The sequence below is a fragment of the Pyxicephalus adspersus genome, chromosome 6 (assembly GCF_032062135.1).
Source record: "Pyxicephalus adspersus chromosome 6, UCB_Pads_2.0, whole genome shotgun sequence".
Classification (NCBI taxonomy): domain Eukaryota; kingdom Metazoa; phylum Chordata; class Amphibia; order Anura; family Pyxicephalidae; genus Pyxicephalus; species Pyxicephalus adspersus.
The window spans coordinates 60,376,700-60,400,309 of NC_092863.1; the positions used below are offsets into that span (position 1 = coordinate 60,376,700).

At 36.4% G+C, this 23,610-nt stretch overlaps 1 protein-coding gene across 1 annotated transcript in view; it reads left to right on the forward strand.

The window, feature by feature from the left end:
• Positions 1-11,876: 11,876 nt before the first annotated feature.
• FBN2 (fibrillin 2) overlaps positions 11,877-23,610 on the forward strand; it is a 118,660-nt gene continuing 106,926 nt past the window's right edge. The window contains exons 1-3 of the mRNA XM_072416007.1: positions 11,877-12,415; positions 22,228-22,310; positions 23,241-23,339. Of these exons, the coding sequence (XP_072272108.1) occupies positions 12,210-12,415; positions 22,228-22,310; positions 23,241-23,339 (388 nt within the window). The 5' untranslated portion in view covers positions 11,877-12,209. The remainder of the gene's footprint in view (positions 12,416-22,227; positions 22,311-23,240; positions 23,340-23,610) is intronic.

The following is a 23,610-nucleotide window of genomic DNA, read 5'->3' on the forward strand; positions in this document are numbered from 1 at the left end:
ATGATAGCTACCACATTAGGACTAATTGTGAAATAGTTGTCGAAAAAATTGACCATGTTAGACAATATGTTAGACAATCCACTTCAACATTTCAAGCTTTCATATCTGATGTTTTAATTAAACAATGTTAATAAAAATTTGTTTATGTCAATAATATTTCAAGGAATAAAGTCATGCTAATAAAAATAATGTAGTGCATAATACATGGTAAGTAATTAGGTCTGTCTATAAAGGTACGGAGTTGAATGGTAATATATTTGAATATTGTTTGCGGTACCTACCGGTTAGAAATATTCAAGTCCACAAGAAAAAATCTCTAAACAATAAAAAACTACTTATTTTCTTAGTATGTACAGCCTTGCTGCTTAGCTGTGAAATCAAAAACATTTTGGGTTTTGAACAGTTTAACTAGTTCATACATCATGTATATTAGAGATATTAATATGGACTTTGGGATAAACGTATGCTAGTAAGCAATAAATCATTTCCAAAATATCAATGCATTCCTATGTATAAACTATATAAAGTTGGAACTAAAGTGATGAATATATATTTTGAAGGTATATGCACAATCAAATACAGTATAACCATATACATGGAATGGTATGAATATATATATATATATATATATATATATATATATATATATATAGATATAGAGTATAGATATCAATAGTAGGAAGAAGAAAAAGTTGTGTCCTGCTTTGGAATCTTATTAGCGATTGATAATTTAAGGAAGGGTTTGTAACTTACGAAGTCATTAAGGCCTGGTTTTGTAGTGGCTTGAAGGTTAATAATCCATCTAGTTTCTCTTTGGACAAGTATTTTGTCTATATCCCCTCCTCTTTCGTTCCAGAAACATGTTCCAGACCGAAAAACGATTTGACTTTACTGTCATATTGATGTTGGGTACCCACATGATAACATACTGGGGTAGTAATTTTTCCAACAGAGATTGAGTGAATGTGCTCATATATTCGTTTTTTGAAGGCGCGCTTAGTTTTACCAACAAAAAACGCCCCACATTTACAAAGAATTATGTAGATTACTCCCAATGTGTTACAATTAATGTTTTGCTATGGTCTGTGGATGGTACCATTCTTTAGTGTTATTGTTGGACCTTCCTTGATCCATTGGCATTGTGTGCATTGTCCACATTTAAATGTGCCAGATGCTTGTTTGAGAGTGAGGCCACACATGCTTTTAGGTTTAAAGTGGCTCGATACTAAGTGATCCTTTAGGGATAGGGGTTTTCTGTAGATTATTTGAGGTCTCTCACCTATGTGTTTCGTGGTTTGAGGATTTGATATTAATATGTGCCAACTATTTGTTAGTATTTTATACATGAAGTCATGGTTCTCAATAAATGTTGTTATCAATCCAGTTGTAGGTACAGTTGTTGTTGGGCCTTTTGGTTTATTGCTTAATAAATCCTTGCGTTGTAGTTTTAAAGCTGTTTGGTAAGATTTTTTTTAAAGTGTTTTAGAGTAACCTCTTAGGATTAACCTATGTTGGAGGAGTTGGATTACGTTTCCGTTGAGCAATTCCTTCTGGGTCTCATGGCTGAGGGGTATGCTTCTTATCAGGGCCTTGGGGTGGGTGCTGCTAGCTTTCAAAATAGTGTTTCCTGCTGTTTTTTGCGAAAAAGGGATGTGGTTATTTTTGAGTCTGCATCAATTCTGATGAACAGATCAAGGAATGCATATTGTGTTTTGGTGTATTCCATGGTGAATCTTAAATTGATTGATTTGCCTGGATGTGATTGAAAAATTCTGGGAACAGAGATGATGGCCCCAACCAAAAAATAAGGACATCATCAATGTACCTTTTCCATGTGATAATATGGTTGAGGTACGGTTTCATAAGTGGATCCATGGACAGTTTTTTCCCATTGTCCTAAAAATAAATTGGCATACGAAGGCACACATTTTGTCCCCATCGCCACTCCTTGCGACTGGAGATATATTTTGTTGTCAAAGGTGAAAGTATTTCTGTTGAGAATAAAAGTAAGTAATTTATTGATAAAGTAAGTGATTCTGTTCATGTGCTTCTGGGTAGGCTTCTTCTAGGCAGTGTAATATGGTTTGTATACCTAGAGTGTGTGGAATACAATTATATAAAGTTTCAACGTCATTTGTAACTAATGTAGTATCCGGAGGGACCCTCATATTTTGGGTTAATTTTAGGACATCTATTGTGTCCTGTAAAAAGGATGGTAGTCTCATAACTAGTAGCCTTAAATATGTGTCCACTATTTCACACAGCATTGGCTATCAATGAAACAATGCCAGAAACAATGTGTCTCCCTGTTGGGCGTAAAAGGTTTTTATGAATCTTGGGTAGAATGTAAAAGGTGGGAATGATGGGGTGTTTGTTTGTCAAGAAATCTTTAGTTTTATCATTAATGATATCATCCGTATATGCTTGCCATATCATTTCATTATATTCCTCATAGTATTCCCAAAGTTGGGTTTTTGGGATGATACAATACTCAGGAGTTCAGGAGGTCATTGCATATTTGTCTATAGTGTTCTCTGTTCATAATCACTATGTTTCCTCCTTTGTCCACAGGTTTGATTCTTATGTTTTTTTGTTTTTTTAGGTTTGAAAGTGCTAGTTCATGTTCTTTGGTAAAATTCAAATTTCGGGATTCTAGGCCTAAGTTGGTTTTTATGGTTTGTTTGGTGATGATATCAACAAAGGTTTGAATATGTGGGTTTAGTGATATTGAAGGAAATAAGCTTGATTTTGTTTTTTTTTTTAGTAAGAGCTCTGAAGGATCAGGTTCCAGGAGGGATGCTTCGGGTTCTGGGGTCAAGTTAGGTGTAAAGTCATTTTCCATTATTAGTTGATAAAGGTCTTTTCAGGCTTTTAGGACTCTAAAGTCTTGTGTATTGCAATCCTTATATAGTTCTGGAAATCACTTTCTGAGGCCCTACCTTATAAACCAGAACTATATAAGGGTTGTATTACACAAGACTTTAGAGTTGGGTTTTTGGGGTGATACAAAGTCCATATTAATATCTCTAATATACATGATGTATGAACTAGTTAATCTGTTTAAAACCCAAAATGTTTTTCTTTTCACAGCTAAGCAGCAAGGCTGTACTTAGAAAATAAGTAGTTTTTTATTGTTGATTTTTATAATGCACATAAAGTATAATAGGATACATTATGAATGTATGAACTAGCACTGTAATAGCCTAAAATATTTGGTTTTGTACCCAAGTAATATGTTACATGTATGAAGAAAAAGCACCGGTCTCAGTACCTACATTGTTTACAATGTATATAAGTCCTAAAATATTCTGCTCGTTGCACTTTCATATCTGATAATCCCCCTTTTTCTAATCATCCTCGAGTCCCCTCTGCCCTTGAAGGGACTTGCAGGGGACCCGGCGCCAAGGGCAATGCACGTGCGTACTCCTCCGTGCGTACCCGCCCAATCTGGGTGGAATGCCTCTCTGTCTGGGAGAGATGCTTGTCTCTAGCAGGGCAGAGATGGAGTCTCTGGAACATCATAGGGAACTCCCATCTTTGACTGGCTGGACGGGAGGCACTCCCCCTCCTCTGAAGGCCTGCACGCCGTCCCAGCTGACACTCAAACAGGAAGTTACATCTATTACATCTATAAACACCAAAAGCCCTCTGGCTGCATGGATTCACCATAAGTCCTGAATACAAACAGCCCCCCTGGCTGCACAGATTTACCATTTGACCTCAAACATTATCAGCGATTTTTCTCGTGGACTTGAACATATATAATCGGTAGGTACCTCCAACAATGTTCAAATATATTACCATTCAACTCCTTACCTTTTATAGACAGACCTAATTACTGGCCATGTATTATGCACTACATGTTTTTATTAGCATGCAGCTTGAATACTGCTTCTACTACTCCCTTCCTACCTAGACCGCAGTTCAACTAAGTGTAAGTAATAGCATCACTTTATTCCTTGGAATATTATTGACATTAACATTGATTATTTAAAACATCAGATATGAAAGCTTGAAATGTTGAAGTGCATTGTCTAACAGAAGTCCTATCTAAACATGTTGTCAATTTTTTCGACAATTATTTCACAATTAGTCCTAATATGGTAGCTATCATTAGAAAATACTAACATACTTTTGTACTAATATGTCAATTTTATTATTCTTTCTAATCCTCAATGTTTGTTACCGATGTATAATATATTCAATTTAGTAACATGTAAACTAATATCAGTTGTCAAATATCTTTACAAATAATGCAATAGAATTTAAATATATTGCAAATTTTGATGCTATATATTTTGTGTCTGTACAACATAGAAATCATACAATCTCTGCAACCACATACCCCTGAGGAAGCCTATAATTGGCAAAACGCGTCTGGAATTGTTTGACCACTACAGGTCCTCTTTTTGTTTTCAACAATATTTTGTATGATGTTTAGGAAAATTATGTCTAGGAAAAATATCGAAACCCTGTGACGGAAACAGGCAATTGGATATATGGTAGAAAAAATTGCTTTGTACCACTGTTGTATGTATTAACTACAAAACACACTTGACTTTTTGCACTAAAACTCTGAGCCTTAAACCTCTTTCTTTCATCTATATCTACACAATACTTTCTAAAACAAATAATAAAAAGGTGGCTCTACAAAACTTACTCTAAGCAAAGATAAGCGCCAACACCCACCAACAAGTTAACTTAGACTTTACTTGCTGCATGATTTTTTTGAGTTAGTTTCTCGTATAGAGGCTAGACACAAGTAGCCAACTAGCATTTGCTGTTTAATTTACCGATAATGAGATTAAGAAAGCAATGCAGAATTGTTTACTGCTAGCTGTAAATTGGGAGTAAAGTTAATTAAAAAAGCATACTGTTTTATTCTTATTTCATACACATAGGGGTTTATTTATCAACCAGTGAATCTAACATTTTTCACATAAAATAATTACTGCCATTGAAAACACACGGACCTGGAGGATGTTTGGTGAATGTTAGATTCACTGCTTTATAAACAGATCCCAAAGTACTTGCTCCTTGTTGATATATACATTTCCTAATTTTTTTGTTATTGACAAGGTGATGACAATGTGATGCACTGACTTACCAGCAATGCAATGCACATACTACAGCACAATTTGTTGTATTACATTTTTTATAATATCCATACCATACTTCAATGAAGCTTGGTTTTACCAAACCACATTGGACCTAAATTTGCACTTGTACTATTTTTCAGCGAACTAGAACACACATAAAACTCATATAATGCACTGTATGTGCATATTCAGGTCCATGTGGAGCAATGCCAACATTTGTAATTTAAAATTTACCTTTATGTTTTTGCCTGTTGGATTTTCCTGGGAAATTGAATGGGAATGTTCAGATACCCTCACAGGTCCTTTCTTCACCCAAACAGCCCTCCCCACATAAATAACACAACCTTATGTTCAAATAGCCGAATGGTAGGCTGTTTATTATACATACTATTGAAATTTAAGTAACATTATTAACATAATCCTAATAACATACACAATACCAACAACAAATAATAATTACCTAACATATAATAACAACCCTATACACTACATTAGTCAAGTTGCAGGTCTTCGTAGGCATAATTTCTCCACTATACCTTGGGATCTGCTCAACATTGATACTTTTTGTTCCCAACCGCACATACCACTACCTTGGGAGCGATATCAGCTAGCCGCATCTTATCACCACATATTCACATTCGCTTGATTTTACATTTTTTACACCGGTGGTCCCATACTTAAGATAGTACCCCCCCAATTCATAATGTTAGCAATATTTCTTTGCCCTTGAGGACCCCAAACCGTCCTACTAAAAAAAAAAAAAAAAACAAATTGAAGGGAGGGACAGTGGGAAAATTTTACCTGCCGGTAAAACTTTGACCCCCACTTCCTATTGCACCTCTATAGATATCTTCGCCACTTAATCCCACACCCCTAAATCTGCCCCTCATTACCAATTACAGCCCTGAACTCACTATGACCCCAAACTCATTTTATTAATTCAGCCTGCTCCTCCTTTCTCCCAGACAAGAGAGCCTTCTGCCTAGTTCTCTCTGCTAACTGGCTTCTGGCCCCTCTAGAGAGGGGTCTAGGATACCTGTATAGTTGGAAAAGAGGAGGATGAATGTCCTGGTGGTGAATCCAGTTGTAAAGGTGGAAGGTTGATGCAATGTTATTGGACATTGGAGTAGAAATGGTAGGGAATACATAAGGCTAATAAAGACAGAATCCCCTAGTGACAAAACAAAACAGGTAGTAAAACTGTTTAGATAAAACAAAATTTGATCTTAGTTTTTATTCTAGGGATATATTGGTGGGATATGTATAAAGGTTTAATTAAAAAAAACCTACGAGTGATGTATATGAATAATTTAAAGTAAATGTAAACCAAATCATAATCATGTTATTTTATTTTCATGAGCTGGTCTTCATTTTTTAAATCCTGCAGCCTTCTCTGAAAAATACCTTTGTTCAAAGAAAAAGATTGTGAACAGGCAGGTAAGAATGTTTTATTGCAGAAGGGACATTGCCTGCCCAATCTGCAATAAAGAACCTGCCTGCTCACAATTTTTAGTTGTGGAACTGTAGTTCTACTTTAAATATATTTTGAAGCAGTGGGCAGCATGACTCCTGGTATCAAAATGAACACTGCAAGCTAATGTTGCAAAGAACCATCAATTTTGTAAAGGTAAACTAATCTGCCTTTTCTATTCCCAAACCTTTAAAACCTTGTCACATCGTGGTGCAGGTAAATGTGTTTTTTTGCTATCTGAATTTGGGCTCTCAGCACATAGTTAGGCCTGTAACTTGCGAGGAAAGGAGCATTGGGGAAGGTGGACATGACTGGGCAGACGGACCAGACAGCATAGGGTTACATTTTTGGTCAGAAGCAAGCTAAAGAGAGAGGGAAGGAGTAAGGAGGAGGAAATAGGAGGGGCAGAAAGTGTTAAAAGGTCAGGAAGAGGAAGTAAGGGCCTTTTCGGGGAGAGACAGTGTTTAGGGAAAGTTTTTTCCCACCCTCTCTCCCTCTTGTTGTTGTTGGTAAAGTTATTGGGTGCCATTGTGAGGGTTGTGGTTGGTCATTAGTGTGGGCTAAAATTGGGGATCAGTATTGTTATAGTATTGTTTTTAACTATTTATTTTATAGTATGTTCATGTTGGTTATCTTTATGTGTTTTTTTTGTTATATTATTTAAATTGTTATTTTGATAATTAAGTTATTTAGTTAATTTAGTAATGGCCTACAGGCCATTTAACCAACATATGGTGTGGTCTTTATTTGGAAGAGTTAAGTGTTAAAAGTGAGTGGGGTAACAAAGTGGTGGTGGGGGGGGGGGGAAATTAAAGGTTTTTGGTAGTGTGGGCGGGGGGATGCAAGTCTGCGTAACTATGTTTTGCCACAGTCATGTTCACATTAGCAGTCTTATGATAACCTCCAATAAAAGAAGTAACCAAAAGCTCCCTCTTGGAAGCATAAAGAGGTCCCATATATGGTATGCAGTAGTGCACAAAGGGAATTTAGTATCATAGCCCCAGTGGCATTCACATCCCCTGTATCCTCAGATGTTCTTTCAGCTCACTGCCATTTCTGCAAAGCTAAAAAATGCTGAGTGTGTAATATGTTGCGTGATGTAGCTCAGATGTTGAACATTTAGCTTGGTTACAAGATGCTTCCTTATGATAATTGCAGTTTTATCATTACAATTAATGTGACATTGCAATATAATTTTTTTCACAGGACATGCCTTGCCATTGTACAATAAAAGTACTTTTGTTTTTTCCATTCTGAAGAGTGATGGTTGTTTCCGCTGCTACCTAGTGACAGTGTTTATAAAACAACCGTGAAGTTTGATTCCAGGACATTTTTAGTGAGGCTAAGAAGAGAGTCACTTTTCCAAACTGTAGCTGTGAAGTGAAAATAAATGTATAGCAGAAGATCAATGGAATGTGCAGTTGCATACCCTAAACAGATGTTGCTCATGGATCAGTCTTTTTAATGTATTCACTTAAAACAACACCAAATAAAAAAAAGGTTGTAAAAAACTTGTGTTCTTCTTCCACCAATTGAAAACCTTGTTTAGGCATTAAATACTTTTATTGAGGTATGTTGGTGCATGTACGAGTATGTTGTATGTATATCTTATCTGTTTGCTTGGATCATCCTAAACTAAAGTTACACTTCCCTTCAACAATTTCCATTCTGCAATAATCCATTTTACTGCCTGATTGCACATGCTTCACCTGCTTGTACCAGGACTGATTGAACTACTGTGTGGGAGTCATGTCATCCCATTTTGACCAGTCAAGAAGGACCAAGACTGGGATACAGAAGTAAAGAAGAGAGAATATGGTGGCAGCCTGCAATGGAACAGGAAAAGGTGATTATAACGGTTTTTGTTCCCACAAGAATTGGACTAAAATTTTGTTGGTTAGATTTTCTACTCACCCCAGCCTTTACTGTTTATGACATTTCAACAAATATTTTAAAGCTAAATTGGGTAAAACCAGCCCAGATCTGCCTTGGTTTAGCTTTGGATAAAGGTTTATCTAAATGTAGTACAAATCTAGTTAAACAAAATTAAGCCCAGAACTGTTGATGATTAGAATATGATAGAAGAAAACTGTAATTTAATGGTATGAAACTAATGGGATACCGCTTTTTTGTCCATCATCATTTCATAATAAAATGGGACTATGTCCTAACATAAAAAATGGTGACTGGGTTATTTTATTGTGAAATCCCTTCTGCAATAACATAACCTTCCTTGCCTGATGGCAATTTTTTAAAAATCCTCACCTGTCCCTGTTTCATTGCAGGCACCACCACCTTCTTCTGTTCCTTTTCCTGGTTCCTGATCTTTGGCCATCCTGATTGGCTGGTCAAGGTTGAAGGGCGATACCCAGCATATCCTGGCATGATATGTTGAGCTAGTTGTGCTACCATAAAATCACTGCTGTTTATTATTTTTTTAAACCATAATATTTACTAAGTAGCATATTTATAATGCAGAGCAGATATTTATATCCACTCTCTGTTAAGCTGTACTGTTATGTGCTCCTTTGCCTTATTCATTCATTCATTCAATACCAGTATGGTTGTATGCAGGCAGTGAAGGACCATTAGGTTCCTTATACCCAGTAGAACAGAAAGAGCTACAGAGCTACATTGACATCAACTTTTACCTAATACTAGGTTCTCCTCCAAAAATGAGGATGCAGCAAAGGGGTCAAAGCATTGAACCTGCAGTGAGTGAGTTTGAGAACATCACTCCTGAATTAAAAGAAGTTGATAACAGTATTGTCAGAGTAAACTGTTGTAATAATGTAAAGCATGTTATGTACATTAAAAAATCTTTGATACAAACTGTGAATTGATTGATTTTTATCTACAACCTAAGTTGGTTTATCTGGTAAAATAAAGTAAGTAAACACTGTAATTACAATTCCATTGTAAATAGGCAGGTACTGTTGTTTTATAGGCCAAGCAGATGTTTTTCCTAGAAATCATATGTCCTACAGCTATAGCTTTTGTCATAAACGGTTTATGGCATTTAGCAGTTCTCGGAAAGGTAATTTACATTTTTTTTCAATTTACAGGTTAAAGAGCTGTAATATTAAGTTAAAACTATTATATATACAGTATATGTTGTTTAGTTGTTCATACATTGTAGAATGATATTTGTGAACTATAGAGTACGATTTTCTGTAGAAGTCATTAGGGGTGTGGAAGTTATGGCTGGGGAAGAAAAGATCAATGGTATCATGAAGAAATAGGTACAGTCCTTTCTCCAGGGCCTGTTTTTTTTTTTCTCTAAATCTTCGGCCACATGCGGGCAAGGTCATTCAGCTACTTTTTAACCCTATGAGCACCTGAGCCACTTACAGTTAATATATGTTCTATACCATACAGGACAATTGCATGGCAATTGACAACATAATCGAACACTTTAATCCCGGGGATCTAAGGATATATCCTAAACGCACATAAACCAGTGTACTTAAAGAAAACCTGAACAAAAAAAAAGGTGAACAGGAAGTAGAGTTGATTGACAAAAAAAGACACAAAAAAAAGCCCTGGCTTCAGGTGGCTTTTTGTTTTAGCTAGTGTATTAGTGTAGAGCTTGGTTCTACTGTATGCAGTGGTTCCACAAACAGAGCCAGCTGCCTATAACTCTAATGCATGAGCAGGATTTGTATCACTAGTGGCCATCCAATGGCCGAAGAAGATCTGTTTTGGTGGCCGAGGAGTCAGAGAGGAAGCTTCCTAAGACACAGAGATGACAGGATCCTGGACTTGTCATCATTGCACGGTACCTGCACACATGTAAGCCTGTGCAAAATTTGCAAGTATGCTGTGTATTCTTTTTAATTATGCCCAAATCCCACCATCCACCAACTACAATTTGATTTTAAATATGAATTGATTCTAAAAGGAAGATGTAGACCATAGGACCATTTACTAGCACTCGTTAAACATAGTTTATGTAGCTTTGTAGCTAACATTTAGCTTTAATCTAGTCTTAAAATTAGGTAAGTAAAAGATCAGATGGACAATAACACATTACATATTACACTGTGTTATTTATTTAACAAAGACTAAGTCAAAATTCAGAAAAAATGTGAAAAAATAAGCACACTCTTACACTTCCATATGTATTACTTGAGGAAGTAGCAGCCAGGTGCTGCCAATCACTTGAATAATAAGTCATCAGTAAGTGGCATCACTTTACTTAGCTTTCTATTTTGCCTTCATTTTTGTAAAATAAATAGTGACACAGTTGAATATTTTGTGTTGTTTTACACCCTTGGTTATTTATATAACTTTGCAACATATCTTTTATTGTGTAAAACCTTAGAAATAAAATAGATTGTCCTTTTTTCACATTATTGTATTTTTTCTTACCTTTATCCTCCCACTGCTAGCCTGATTTCTAGCTGGTGTGTGGAAACTCACTAGAAAGACAGATTTCAGGTAATTACACTGGCTGAGGTAAAGCAAAAATGATTTTAAGGCAGAACTAAACTGAAAAAAAAAAAAAAAAATCACACCTACCTTTATTTTATTTCTGCAGATCCGGAGAAGTCCTCAATCAGGTCCCGTGCCGTCCTGAAATTCTCCTTCGTCCTGGCATGCAGGAAGTGCCAGGTGACACCATCTTCAGCCTTCGTCATCCTTCTTCTGGCTATGTTACCCAATCTCGCACTGCACAGGTGCAAAATCGGGTGACGTAGCTCACTGTAAAGGGGAAAAAAGAGTGCCCATCTAACTGTGCATGTATGGGATCTGCATCTCTTTACCCTCAGTGTAGAAAAATGCCTCTTCTGCACATGCTTGATATTGGACATGCGTAGAATAAGCAGCCAGGAGCCTCTCAAGGTGCGTGACATATGCATCCCAGAAGGCTGTGTCACCACCGGGATAAAGAGAGAATAGGCGGGAGTTCAAAAAAGGGTGTTGCAGTTAAAATTATATTTTTACTTTATGTAAGATGGTGGCCTACCAGTTTATTTAAAGTAAAAATTTTAGTTTAGGTCCGCTTTAAGACTTGATGGAATATTTATGTAAGGATGCTGGTATGTATTTTCCTGGAGTTGTGTTTAAAAATGCATTTAGTGTTAAAGATGAGACTGAGCAGTAAAATGATCAGTAAAAGGTTAATGAATGAAGCAAAAGAGTGGGCTTTTTTCCCCCTCTCTGTATCTCACATCCCATTTTCTCCCTCCTCCTCTCACCCTTCACGTGTGTGACTGGTTATGTGGTTTCCTCCCCACTGACAGGCAGCCGCCTCTTAAACCCCCGGCCCTCAGCACTCTCATCCTAATCCTGCTGCTCACACAGGCTGAGTATGGGGACAAGTCTGCACTCTCAGGCACAGAGATCACTTTATACAGCAGCTTTTTACAGTTAATGTTCTCTTTTAAAAGACTACAACCACAGAGCAAGAGATCACTTCTGTGAAGTTCTGACTTACTTAGGATAGAGTTTTATATTGTGTGAATCCACCAGCGTCCTGGCAGTAAAGAATAACTTATGCCACCTGGAGCATCATTCTAGAATCCTTCTCCGTTTCCACTTAATGCACCTATTTTATGTATGTTGTGCTTGATTTTGGAAATAAAATACCAAGTTATATTTTATTTTCCAAGTGGATATTTGCCTCCTGATTGCCAATGGTGGACAGGCGGCATCATTATCCCATGCCGGGGGCAGAGAGGAGGACCTTTTTCTTGCTTGGCTGTTTCTTGATAGTATTGGGATGCTCAACTGGACAACAGGTCTTCAATGCCGAATCCAGATTGGGACCCCAGGATGCAAAGGATGGATCCGTACTTCATAGCAGAACTCGAAGAAGGGGGAATCAGTACACATTACAAGGGTAGGTAGATAGAATAAAAAAAACACTTGATCTTTAAATGTATTTGTTTCAAACAATCTTTTATATCTTATGTTCCTTTTTTATGCCCCTAACTTTTTTGTTGTATCCATACTGCATTTTTTTCAATTCCATCCAATACAGCTGCCAGAACCGCATAATTTCGTCTTTACAGAACTAACCAGAATGGCTGGTGTATTAGGGACAAATATCTATATGGTAAAACTAAAATCCACAACAACTAATTAGCAGTGGTTTATCCACTCACTTTGCTCAAAAATGATAAAAGAGGGCTTTTTATTAAATCTTTGACATTTTATTTGCTCTTTTATTATTAAGCCATAATAGTTTGTCCCCATTTTATTGTGATAGTACTTTGATTTAAACACAACTACACCATTAAACTTTTAAAAATACAGTGCAAAGAACAAAAATGTGCTGATAACCAATCAAAAATCAGCTAATTTCAAGGTAACCTGACTAGACTGAAAAAAGGTGATATCTGTTAGGATACCTAACTCTTCTTTTTATACTGATTTTGCAGGGCTATATATACAATCTAATTCCTGGTAAAATATCACTTATAGCTGGCTCTTTATTTTTCAGCATAGCAAAAAACTTTTTCAGGTAGCGACAGATGTGAAAATAAGCTCATGTGTTGTGGCTCCATGCCTACTACTGGGTTACATAAACACAGATCTGTAAAAAGCAAGTGAACTAGGAAGACTAATGTTTTATTAAAATAAGTATCTCCTCTTTCACTTGGCTTGCAAGGTCTGCTCCTTCATAATACAGTGTATACATTTTTGAAGATTTTCCAATAATGGCAAAACATACAATATCTTCTGTGAGTTTATATATGCAGCATATAATCCCTTTCCCTGTGCCCTAGATACCAAGCTCTAGCTATTACCTAGCTGACATAGAGGATATCAAAACAAGGGAATGTTTTGTGATCTGGAAGCCAGACTGTCATGAATACCACTTGTGAGCCAAATGTAGTTGGTAACAATACCCACTCGCTCTAGGCAGAATTATTACTACGATATACTGTTCTGAGCCCACACCCAAATGGGTCTACTACACATAGAATAATTGCCTTTACTAGGAATAGTATTCAAAATATATAGAAAGTAACTATTATATAAATGTGGCATGCATAGCAGTTTTTTTTTCTTTTTTATGCTTTCTTGTTTTATTTTATTTGGGAGAATTGTCATTTCTTCATTTGACACCCATACAAGAATTGGAGGGTTCACTGTTATGGAATAGGAGGGCACAAACAGCAATTAAAATATTGTCAGGAATTCTAACCCTTCCTGACATGTTTTTATTCAAGAATGAGTTCTCAGAGAATTTCTTGTTACTTCCTGTCCTGACAGAGAGTAAAGGAAAGTCTCCCCAACAGGGACACAGATGTCAATAAATTCCAGAGGCTCCAACAATTTTCCATTCTAACCAAAGACAAATGAACTTGGCTGCACTTGAAAGATTGGGTACAAGCTAAATTTAATGAACCTAAGGCAAAATGGGTCACATCTTTATTTTCAGCTTAATTGCAATACATACATTATAGAAAAGCTCTTGATACGTTTCCTCTTGCTAATATGGATCGTGGTGATACTTCCATTAGGGCAGAGACCAGAAAAAGTTCTCTGGATAATCATAGATTAGGGACATGGGCCTGGTGGAACAACTTTGCTACCAATGTACAAATCTTTTCCTAAGCATGCCTTACATTCTGTCCAGTAACCCTAGAATACTAGAAACTGGCACATGTATGTCTTTCCCAATCTAAGTCTTATTGGGTGATGGGAACAGATGTTCCCTGGAGGCTCCATAGGTGTCAGCCCCAACCATCATGTTCATTCAACAAGAATGAGTCCTTGTTTGTTTAAATGAGCATTTGGTTGGCTGTAGATATCCACCCCCTAGTACCCCAATTCATTGTCCATGGGCAACCAAGGCCATGGCCATAACTCAGGCCATCTTGACCCTGGGCCTGGTTTCTGCTGGTACAGAAGCCATAACCCAACCACAAGCTTACTGTCTGCATGTACTAGTCCTTGAACATTTTCCAAAATATAATAAAATGCTACATTGTATTTTATATTTAATGTAATGATTACAAATATGTATATAAATAATACTAATGCATAGTTTTAAACCTTTAAAACTTCTTAAAGCTGATAAATACTCCTAAGTGAGTCACATGTGCTTCTTTTCTCCCTCATTTTGAAATGCTTTGCTTTTCATTTTGTTATCAGATTTCTCATCAATTGGCCTTAATGCTCTGGTGCCATATAACTTTCAATGCTGCATGTGCTATTGAAGATAATGTATACAGTTAGTAAGTGGAGCTAAATTAGCCCTCGTTTCTGCAAAGTAAACTTTTATGGCTGTGTTTAGACGTAAGAGTTAGTTATTACATTCATGATCTTACCTCTAGGGTTTTTTTTATTTTTGCATCCTCTAATTATTATTTTAAAACTCTGGGCTATTTCTTTGCCTCAAGTCTTCTAATGTGCAAAGGCTATTTGTGTTTTATGAATGAACCTAACTAGACCATTGCTTATTTTGGAAGTCTTGCAGAATTTCTACTGGCTATGTAAACACAACTCTGGGCAGCAAAAGCAGAATAAGTACCAAAGACTTCTCTTGATTTTGTATTTGTAGTTTTATGACAACGGCTTTGTGTTTGTTACTTATGATGACGACCAGAATTTATGTTTATTTTTAGCAGCAAAGAGTTTAGTTACAAGTTTACAGAAGCAATGTGGACTAAATAAAATATATTTGTGAGTTTGTGTGTATTTATCAGTCTATTTTTAATACACTAGCAAGCTATCTTGTCAGTAAAGACATTTAAATCTAGATGACTAGGTCAGCGAATACTTGAAAAGGCTTGCAAACATTGCAGTTGGATGGTGTGGCTAATAAGCCATACAGTTACTCAGCTTCCTATGGCTGTACTAAGCAAAGGAACCCAAAAGATTAACATCTGACCTCTTGTAATGTATTTGTCATGGGTTGTAGGGAACAAAAATCTTAGCAAAGTGCATAAACACCGGAGAGCAGTTATAACATCAGGAACACAGGCAGGAGAATGCTACTTTGCACTCACGAGGCCAAAACTAATAAAAGTAACTTTTAGCATACAGCCCACAGACTTGATTAGCCCTTGCTAAAAAAGCACAGGCTAACAAGAACAGATGGAGTGGTAACCAAGAGTAAAGACAATGGAATTAGAAGTCAAACCAATACCATCACATTATGTTGTAGAAGATACATGGGCAAAGCCCAATTGCAATAACAGACAAAGGTTGAAGAGCTAGAGATTGCAGTCAAACTCAGGCAGATATTCCAACACTGGTCCTTGAGGGCAAGCTCTTTAAAAAGACCTTGTCACCAATGTATAATATTGCATGTAACAACACAGAGAAATAAAATATGCTTCAAGCTTACGTACTGTGGGATCTTTTTTCATTGACAAGCAATGTGTCTTTGAACTTGCTAGTATATTAAACTAGGAAATTCCAAAGCACCTTCCTTCTTCCACATCCTGGCCCTCTCCTCTCTGGGAATGTCTAATTGTTCATTTTTCTATAAACCTACCATGGGAATATTTTAGAAACCTGGTGCTCAACACTGTAAGCAGTCCACATTTATATCTGTCACCTGTTGACCTCCTTACAAAAGTGCAGCAGGGTGCAGAGCAATGAAACTCTCTGCATCTTAGCATTCCGCACTAAAATAAAGACAGTGCTGTCCAGAGATATCATTTCTATGTGAGTGATATCTCTGGACATTTCTAAGAGAGTGCAGGAGCATGTGATCAGGTAAGTACCTACTGAATCCCATGGAGGTAAAGTTTACTTCCACTGCACTGACCACCAGTTGGGGGAGGAAGTTTAAAAAGAACTGAACTGACCACAAATAAAGTGGGGTATTAAACGGTACTACACTGACCACCACTGTGGGGAAGCGTAAGAAACTTTTCTGCAGCTTGATGCAGAGCCCAAAATGTTTGTATTCCTTGACCAGACCTATTCCAGGTTTTCTGGATTACCTTTTCCAAACACCCCACCTCCCTGCCCCCTTTAACTTCTAACTAGTTATCAAATACAGCAGGACTGAAGACTGTGTTGAGTATGTAGTAGCAGGACACAGGGTGAGCACTTATTTCTATTCCATCTGATGTATCAATATAGTGATCCAGCTATGCATGTGTCCACTAGGCCCCACGCTGTCTCCACGACCAGAAAAAGAGTATCTCCCCTTGTGGGGGGTCTTCATCTAAACCCCCTAACTTTCACAGATGTCCCAAAATGAGATTGCTTTTTTTTATAGGATATGCAGTTATTATAGTAATATCTCAAAACCTTATAACCCTATATTAATATCATTAATTGTTTATTCAGGAACATGAGACCCAGGAAGTATTATAAAGGGTTAATACATTTTTTTAAAAAAAATATGTACAAATTTCAGTAGGGCATACCAAAAAATTAATGTTATCAAGTTTGACTTCAGTACTAAAGTCTGGTTGGTTGCTGCAGATAACTACATTCCATTGAGTATCAGTGTTCTTTGCATAAATTAATTGCAAAAGCTGGACAGACAAAGCCACATACTTCACGGTCCTGCAAACCTTATACTGCTGGGGAAGCTTGGGCTCTCATAGCAAAAATTTGTTTTCTTTTGTGACCACTGCAATACCACTTCTTTTGCCATTATCGGGGTTTTTGTTCTTGAGTTTACATGCAAGAGAGGGAATAAAAACATTCAAGGAACTGATCTTTGTTTTCTTTGGTCTGAAAATTATAGATGTTTTCCATAAGCCTGCAAAGATTGTACGGGAGACTAGGTGGTTTATTTTATCTCAACAAAAGGTCATTTCAAGGTTTATTTCAACCACATCAAAAAACATGGAACATTTAAAATAAAATACAATCTTAAAGCATTTTACTTTGGCTTAAGGCAAAATTCAGGGGATATCATAGTGAATGCAAGATTTAGTAAAACTATTGAGGAGAACAATGATCCAAGACAAAATGGTTTCACCTCTGTAAATAATGGCAAAAAAGAAATCAGAAAGCTTTGGTGCTCAGGTTCTGGAGTCAGAATCAGAATGTTTTTAGAGAGTCATGTGAGAGAGTAATGTGTCTTGTTGTTCTTAGAAATCAATCGGATTCCTACTTTCATTCAACTGTTCTGCATTGGCAACAAGAAATGGAGAAGGAGTTTGCAAAGAACATGGTCCTCAAGGGAGAAGGTCTTCCAATACAGAAATATAATGGATATTTTTAAAGTCGAAGTTTTTTTGTGATCCTTAATGGGGTTGTTATCAGGAAGTACTTCTGTACTGGGCCCCAATCACAAGAGCCTGACTTATGCAATGCTAGAAAATTTAGACATAGGGAGGGGTGACCAGGAAGTTAACCTAGCATAGGGCTCATTTGATGGCAGTCCTGATTCTGAAGATTTGAAGTATATTTAAAGCAATTATATTTTTAATAATATTTAATAGCAAATATTTTTTAACTGTCTCTGTCCTATTGGGTAGATTTCACAGACAAATGCTGTTTCAGACACACAACAGGAAGCACAGAAAAGTTTCTAAAATGGGGGAAAAAAGACTTTTGGATGACTCTTTTTGTTCTGATGACAACTGGTTCTGGATTTCTTCCTCACCCTTAGTCCTAGTGATTGTGGCCACCAGGGCAAATTAAAAAGGTGAATCTTCACAGTCAGGATGCAAACAGCAAAAGCTGGGGTCCTATCTCTTTTACACTCCATCTAACACAAAAAAATAGATACACTTAAACAACACTGTTTTATATTTCTCTTGGGTACTCCATGAGATGCCTGTTCTTGAGTTCCTCAGTCTGCATTCCTGCAGAGACCATTATAAAGGAGCCCCCTTTCCCTGAGGGATTTTTTATTTATTATGGGGAATACAGCAAAATAATCCGAGACACACAGTTAGGCAGGACTACCTAATTATCTTAAATGGAGTAACACAGCTAAGCATATAACAGGCAAATTATACTGCTGGGACTTTTAGGACATATTAGACACCCTCGATCCAAGCTTTATGTATAATTAAAAGAGCTTGGATACTTGGATGGACTGGCCCATTAAAAACACTGGTAGACCAATTATTTTTTTTTTTCTTCTAAGTAGTGTGTAGAAGCTAGTCATTAGAAAAGCTAGTGTATAAAAGTGCATTCTGCTACCAAATCATTTAAGAAATGTAATGTTTATTCTATTGTTTGTTAGCAGCTTCAAGTCTTAAAAGATAAAAGGTTCTGTGCTAATTTTTCTGTAATATAAAAATCAAAGCACTACAATGTTACAGTTCCTAGGACTGGGGATGAGCGAGTGAGTTTTTAAAATTCGGCTGTTCTCGCTTACCGAAATTGTAAGCGAAAATGGCCAGTGTAAATTTGCCAATCGAGCTTATTATCCTCCTGTTATAACCTCCTCGATCTTCCAATGGTTTCGCAAAATCGGGTCGCCGAAATTTCGCAGGACCATCGGAAAATTCAAGGAAATTTTCATGAGAATGCTAAAGGCATTCTTGCTCATCCCTACTTAGGACTCCTATAACAAACCATGCCACTACTTATATGTAGAGAGATTAATATGCTAAGAGTTTTCTTAAGCAAGAGAATTAGAGACAAATCTTTTTTTAAGTGTTTTATTGTTCAGCATTTTTTTTCTGGGAAATATGGTACAGTCTTCTAAGTAAATGTAGCTTGGAGAATCAACACTGGAAGTGAAGGTTAAGCCACAGCTCTCAATTGCCCCTTTTGATTGTTATACTATACTAAACCTTTTATTAATCTCCAATCTTACTGTATTATGACGCAAGCATTTAAAAAAAGTTATGATAGAAAAAAGCATTTCTTGCTATAACCAGTCATATTTTGCATAATAATCCTTTGTGATGAGCTCAACTAGAATATTTGCAGGGCTGTGTCCTAGCCTATGTATTTTGTGTTAAAAGATGCCCCTTTTTGTCATCTCAGAAAGTTGGGAGGTATGGCTAAGGAAAGGCTAAATTTTAATATATGTTCATTCTTACTTGTTCCTTATTGCTAATTCTGTTTCCTTAGCTGACATTTTAGAAGATACACGGAGATGGTCTCTAAGATGCAAAATTTCAAGTTAATGCAATTTGCATGAAATTTTGCTGTAATTTGCAAAAAAGGTAAATTTAGTGTATTTTTCAGACCGTCTCTATAGGTGAGTAAACATACAATATATATTTACTTCAATGTAAGTAACCTTACAAATACTGTCTTCTGAGATATTGGCATATTGTAAATCAAATCCATAGCATCTATCTGCCTGTTTCAGCCCTACTAAGGAAACCCTTGTATCCTTCTCCTTCTCAGGTTCGGTGATCAAACAGCCATCTCATAGCATTTGTATTCAAATTAAACCAGCCACTCCACTTCACTAGCTAAAGTACTGCATCTCTGGCTGATTCTTCCTATCCCATCTACAGATACCAATGCTCGGCACAATTACATGTGATAGTCAAAAAATTATTTCATTTTACACTTACATACAATGCTAATATCGACGGTGTACAAGTGAAGGTATGTGTAGGACAAAAGCAAAATAACTACTTTTTCTAACTGAAAATGTTTCACTAAAGGACCAGGGAATGCTCACTTTCAAAGTGAAATTACACTTTGCATAATGATTCTTCGTTTATCTTGGTGATAAGGTAATTGGAAAACGATATAAAAGGGTGGAGATGTAAGTAAGACTGGAGCAATTGAGTAATTTAAAGCATTGTATAGTATCATTAATTTGATTCTGGGCTGAAAGGAAAGCCAGCGTATTGATTTGCAGAGATGAGCAGAAGATAGGCTGCAGCATTTGTAATATTGTAGAGAGTCTAGGTAGTAAAACACCAGATAAGAGAATGTTGTAACCCTGCTCTAGGCCAGAAATACAGAGAGCATGGACCAGGAGTTTTGTAGTCTGGGGGCATAGTGTTAGGATAGAAGGGGCATGTTTTGCAGATGTTGCAGACGTGGAAATGCAAGATCAGTATATGTTCTGGATGTGGGGAGTGGAGGGGACCGTCATCAATATAGGTACTGCACATAAAGATACTTACCGATGCATTATGATCACACAAAACAATTGGTTACGCAGCTTATGCAGGTCACCTTAACCCTCTTTCCCTTACCCTTATAAACCAATCTTCTTTTTTTGTCATTACCATGAATATTCTGTTTCATGCAATCTCCTGCAAAAGTGCTTTCATCCTCTTTTACACTTGTTAATGGGTTATCTCCTGCAGACTTCTTGCATCTACCTGTGTATATGTTAGTAAAGAGCTGTTACATTTTCCTGCATGTAGGTGTTAAGCATCATTTACAGTGAAGCATGGCTTTTTTACTTTTTTTTTGCATTGTATGTTTTATGCACCCCACAGCTATATGTTCCCTGTTCCCCATGTTCAAATACTCAATTGCTGTTTTTTTACTCCACAATTAGGATTGGTTAAATTGCCAAGGTTGTTTGGCCAAAAATGTTGGGTTCTCAATAAAAATGTTGACTTTAACTTCTACTTGATTTCAACCTTGTGGACAAATTGTCTATAATTGTCAATTTTTCAAGATAATTGCAAAGCCCCTGAATATAGTATTATCATTAAAATTGTGGGGATGTCCGGAGAACCCAGTGGGAACATGCCCCAAAAGAAAAGAAAATATATAAATGGAAAACGTATGACTTTTTGATTCTATTCATCTATTGCACCCAGGAAAATTCTATTGTGTCCACCTGAGAAAGGTTGGTAAATAAAAAAATAAAAAAATATTTAAAAATTAATTTATATTCAAGCAATCCCAATGTTATAGATGTTTGGTTCACTTACATTTATTTTGTAAAGCTGCAACTGTTGCCTCAGCCAGCAAAAGACAGTGGAATCTATGAATGGGAGAAACTGTTACTGTTAGAGGATGTTTCCCAATGATTTAAGACAAAATGTCTATTGTATATGGAAGTGAAGTGATACTGATACTACTGCTAATAACCTATACCTAAAATATTTCCACTTGGAACATGGTACCCACTACCCCTGCTTAGCAAAATTGATTAAAACATACTTAAGGCTTTGGAAAAGGTTAAAGAGTTTGCAGCTGGTGATTCTCAACTATAACTACTACCGGTAACATTAACATGGAAAAACAACATTGTATTTGTATATGTTTTAGGTATATACTAACAATTTTGGTGACACTATTATATTTAGGGGCTTTGCAATTAAGTTGCAAAAGTTGAAATTTCCAAAAAGTTGGATTGTGACACTGACCCAGTCAAATTTTTTCCAATTCCAGTGTACTCCAATCTGCAATATTCTAGATTTTATATTCCACCCTGCACCACTCTTGCTGATTTGCAGCCTGATCTCCACACTCTGTACTGTACAAATTCTACTGTACATTACTGTATATATGCTGCTATAATCCATTGCCACCATATGTCCAATATGTCCACCAATGTTATCAAACACTGCATTGCTATAATTCAATAACCATCATGTAGAATTTCTCTACCTTTGTTGATAGGACAAAATAAAATGCATCTGTTTCTTTTAGTCAGAGCATCCATGCTGTAAGGGGCAAGGGGTACTTCTGTACCCCTTAGTATAAGCCTATACGTCTGGTTCAATTTACTCCAGCAGAGAAACAAGAGTAATTTTTTTTTTTACATTCTTACTGTTTTTTACATCTGTTTTTAATGCTCGCAATTAACATTGTCATTGTCATCATTGTTTTTTAAAGCCCAAATGTGTGTGGATCTAGATTCCATTCCTATTGTTGCCCTGGATGGAAAACACTACCTGGAGGAAATCAATGTATTGTCCGTAAGTGTTTGTTTTACTGTTTAGCTTGTATTTTTGGTATTTTTATCTTGTTGTATTTGTACGTTTTTAGACCGTCATACAATAACTTGTATTTGTACTTTACAAGGACTTCATTCTCATTTCAAAAGATCACTGTTTAAAACTAAGACATACCCATATATATACTATTTGACCACATCCCCTTAAGCAGCTAGTTATATGATGAAACAATCATTTGGGATAAAAAAGGTAAAGTACATTTTAGATCCCAGCATTCTTTTCAAACCAGCAGTTTAAACCCCGGTGGAAAGGAGAACTTACAGCCATGTTCGCAAATTGACTTTAGACTTGCATGATTTAAAAAAATCCCTGACTCCTAAAGCTTTGGAGTGGTACTGGTATGCAGAATCAAAATCAATCAAAAATCAACTTAATGGCAAAACCCCCCCTGGGTCAGTTTTGTTAGTGACAGTCACATTGCAATCACATAGACACTACAGTTACATGTACTGTTTTACAATAATCAGTTAACTCCTGAAACTAACCTAAACCTCAGAGGCTGCCAATTCTATCATATTTGCATCAACTTTAGGCAATAGATTGCAAGCTATTTCATGCCAAGATGCTACTTAAAAAGGGTGAGATTTTTCTAAAATACTTTACCTGAATCCATGATTTGACAATCAATGGTCTGAGTATGTATGTTGAACTGAATTTTGTATTTATGGGCTGTTTATTTCAAAATAATACCATGCTGGCTATCACAAATGTGATAACATTACATACCTACATATGTTCTATCTGCATATGTTCTATCTGCATATTCTTTTTTGCAAGGCTTACCATATACCTGATGTTTAATAAATGTGTGGTAATATAACGATACCATTTTCAACACTCTTATACTTAATAAACTTGCTTATATGCTGAATGTTTTTTTTTTGTATGTAGCAATTTGCAGAAACAGCTGTGGAGATGGATTTTGTTCCCGTCCAAACATGTGTACCTGCTCTAATGGACAGGTATCTCCCACCTGTGCAACAAAAACTGGTGAGTTTTAGTGACAAACACATAAAGTTTTAAGATATCAATATCCTAATTTCAACTACCATTAGTCTGACATGATCTCCCCTTTTTTTTTACAAATGTTATTGTTTTCGATTGAGAGAATACCAGCAGAAGGTTTTTATTGTTCTCTTAGATTTACCTTCCTGGTGACACCTGCACACTTCCTGTTCTTGTCTTGGTGTCACTAGGACAGAAAGTGAAGGAAAATCTCCCCAATGAGGTCACAGAAAGCAATAAAAACTTAATCAGAAAT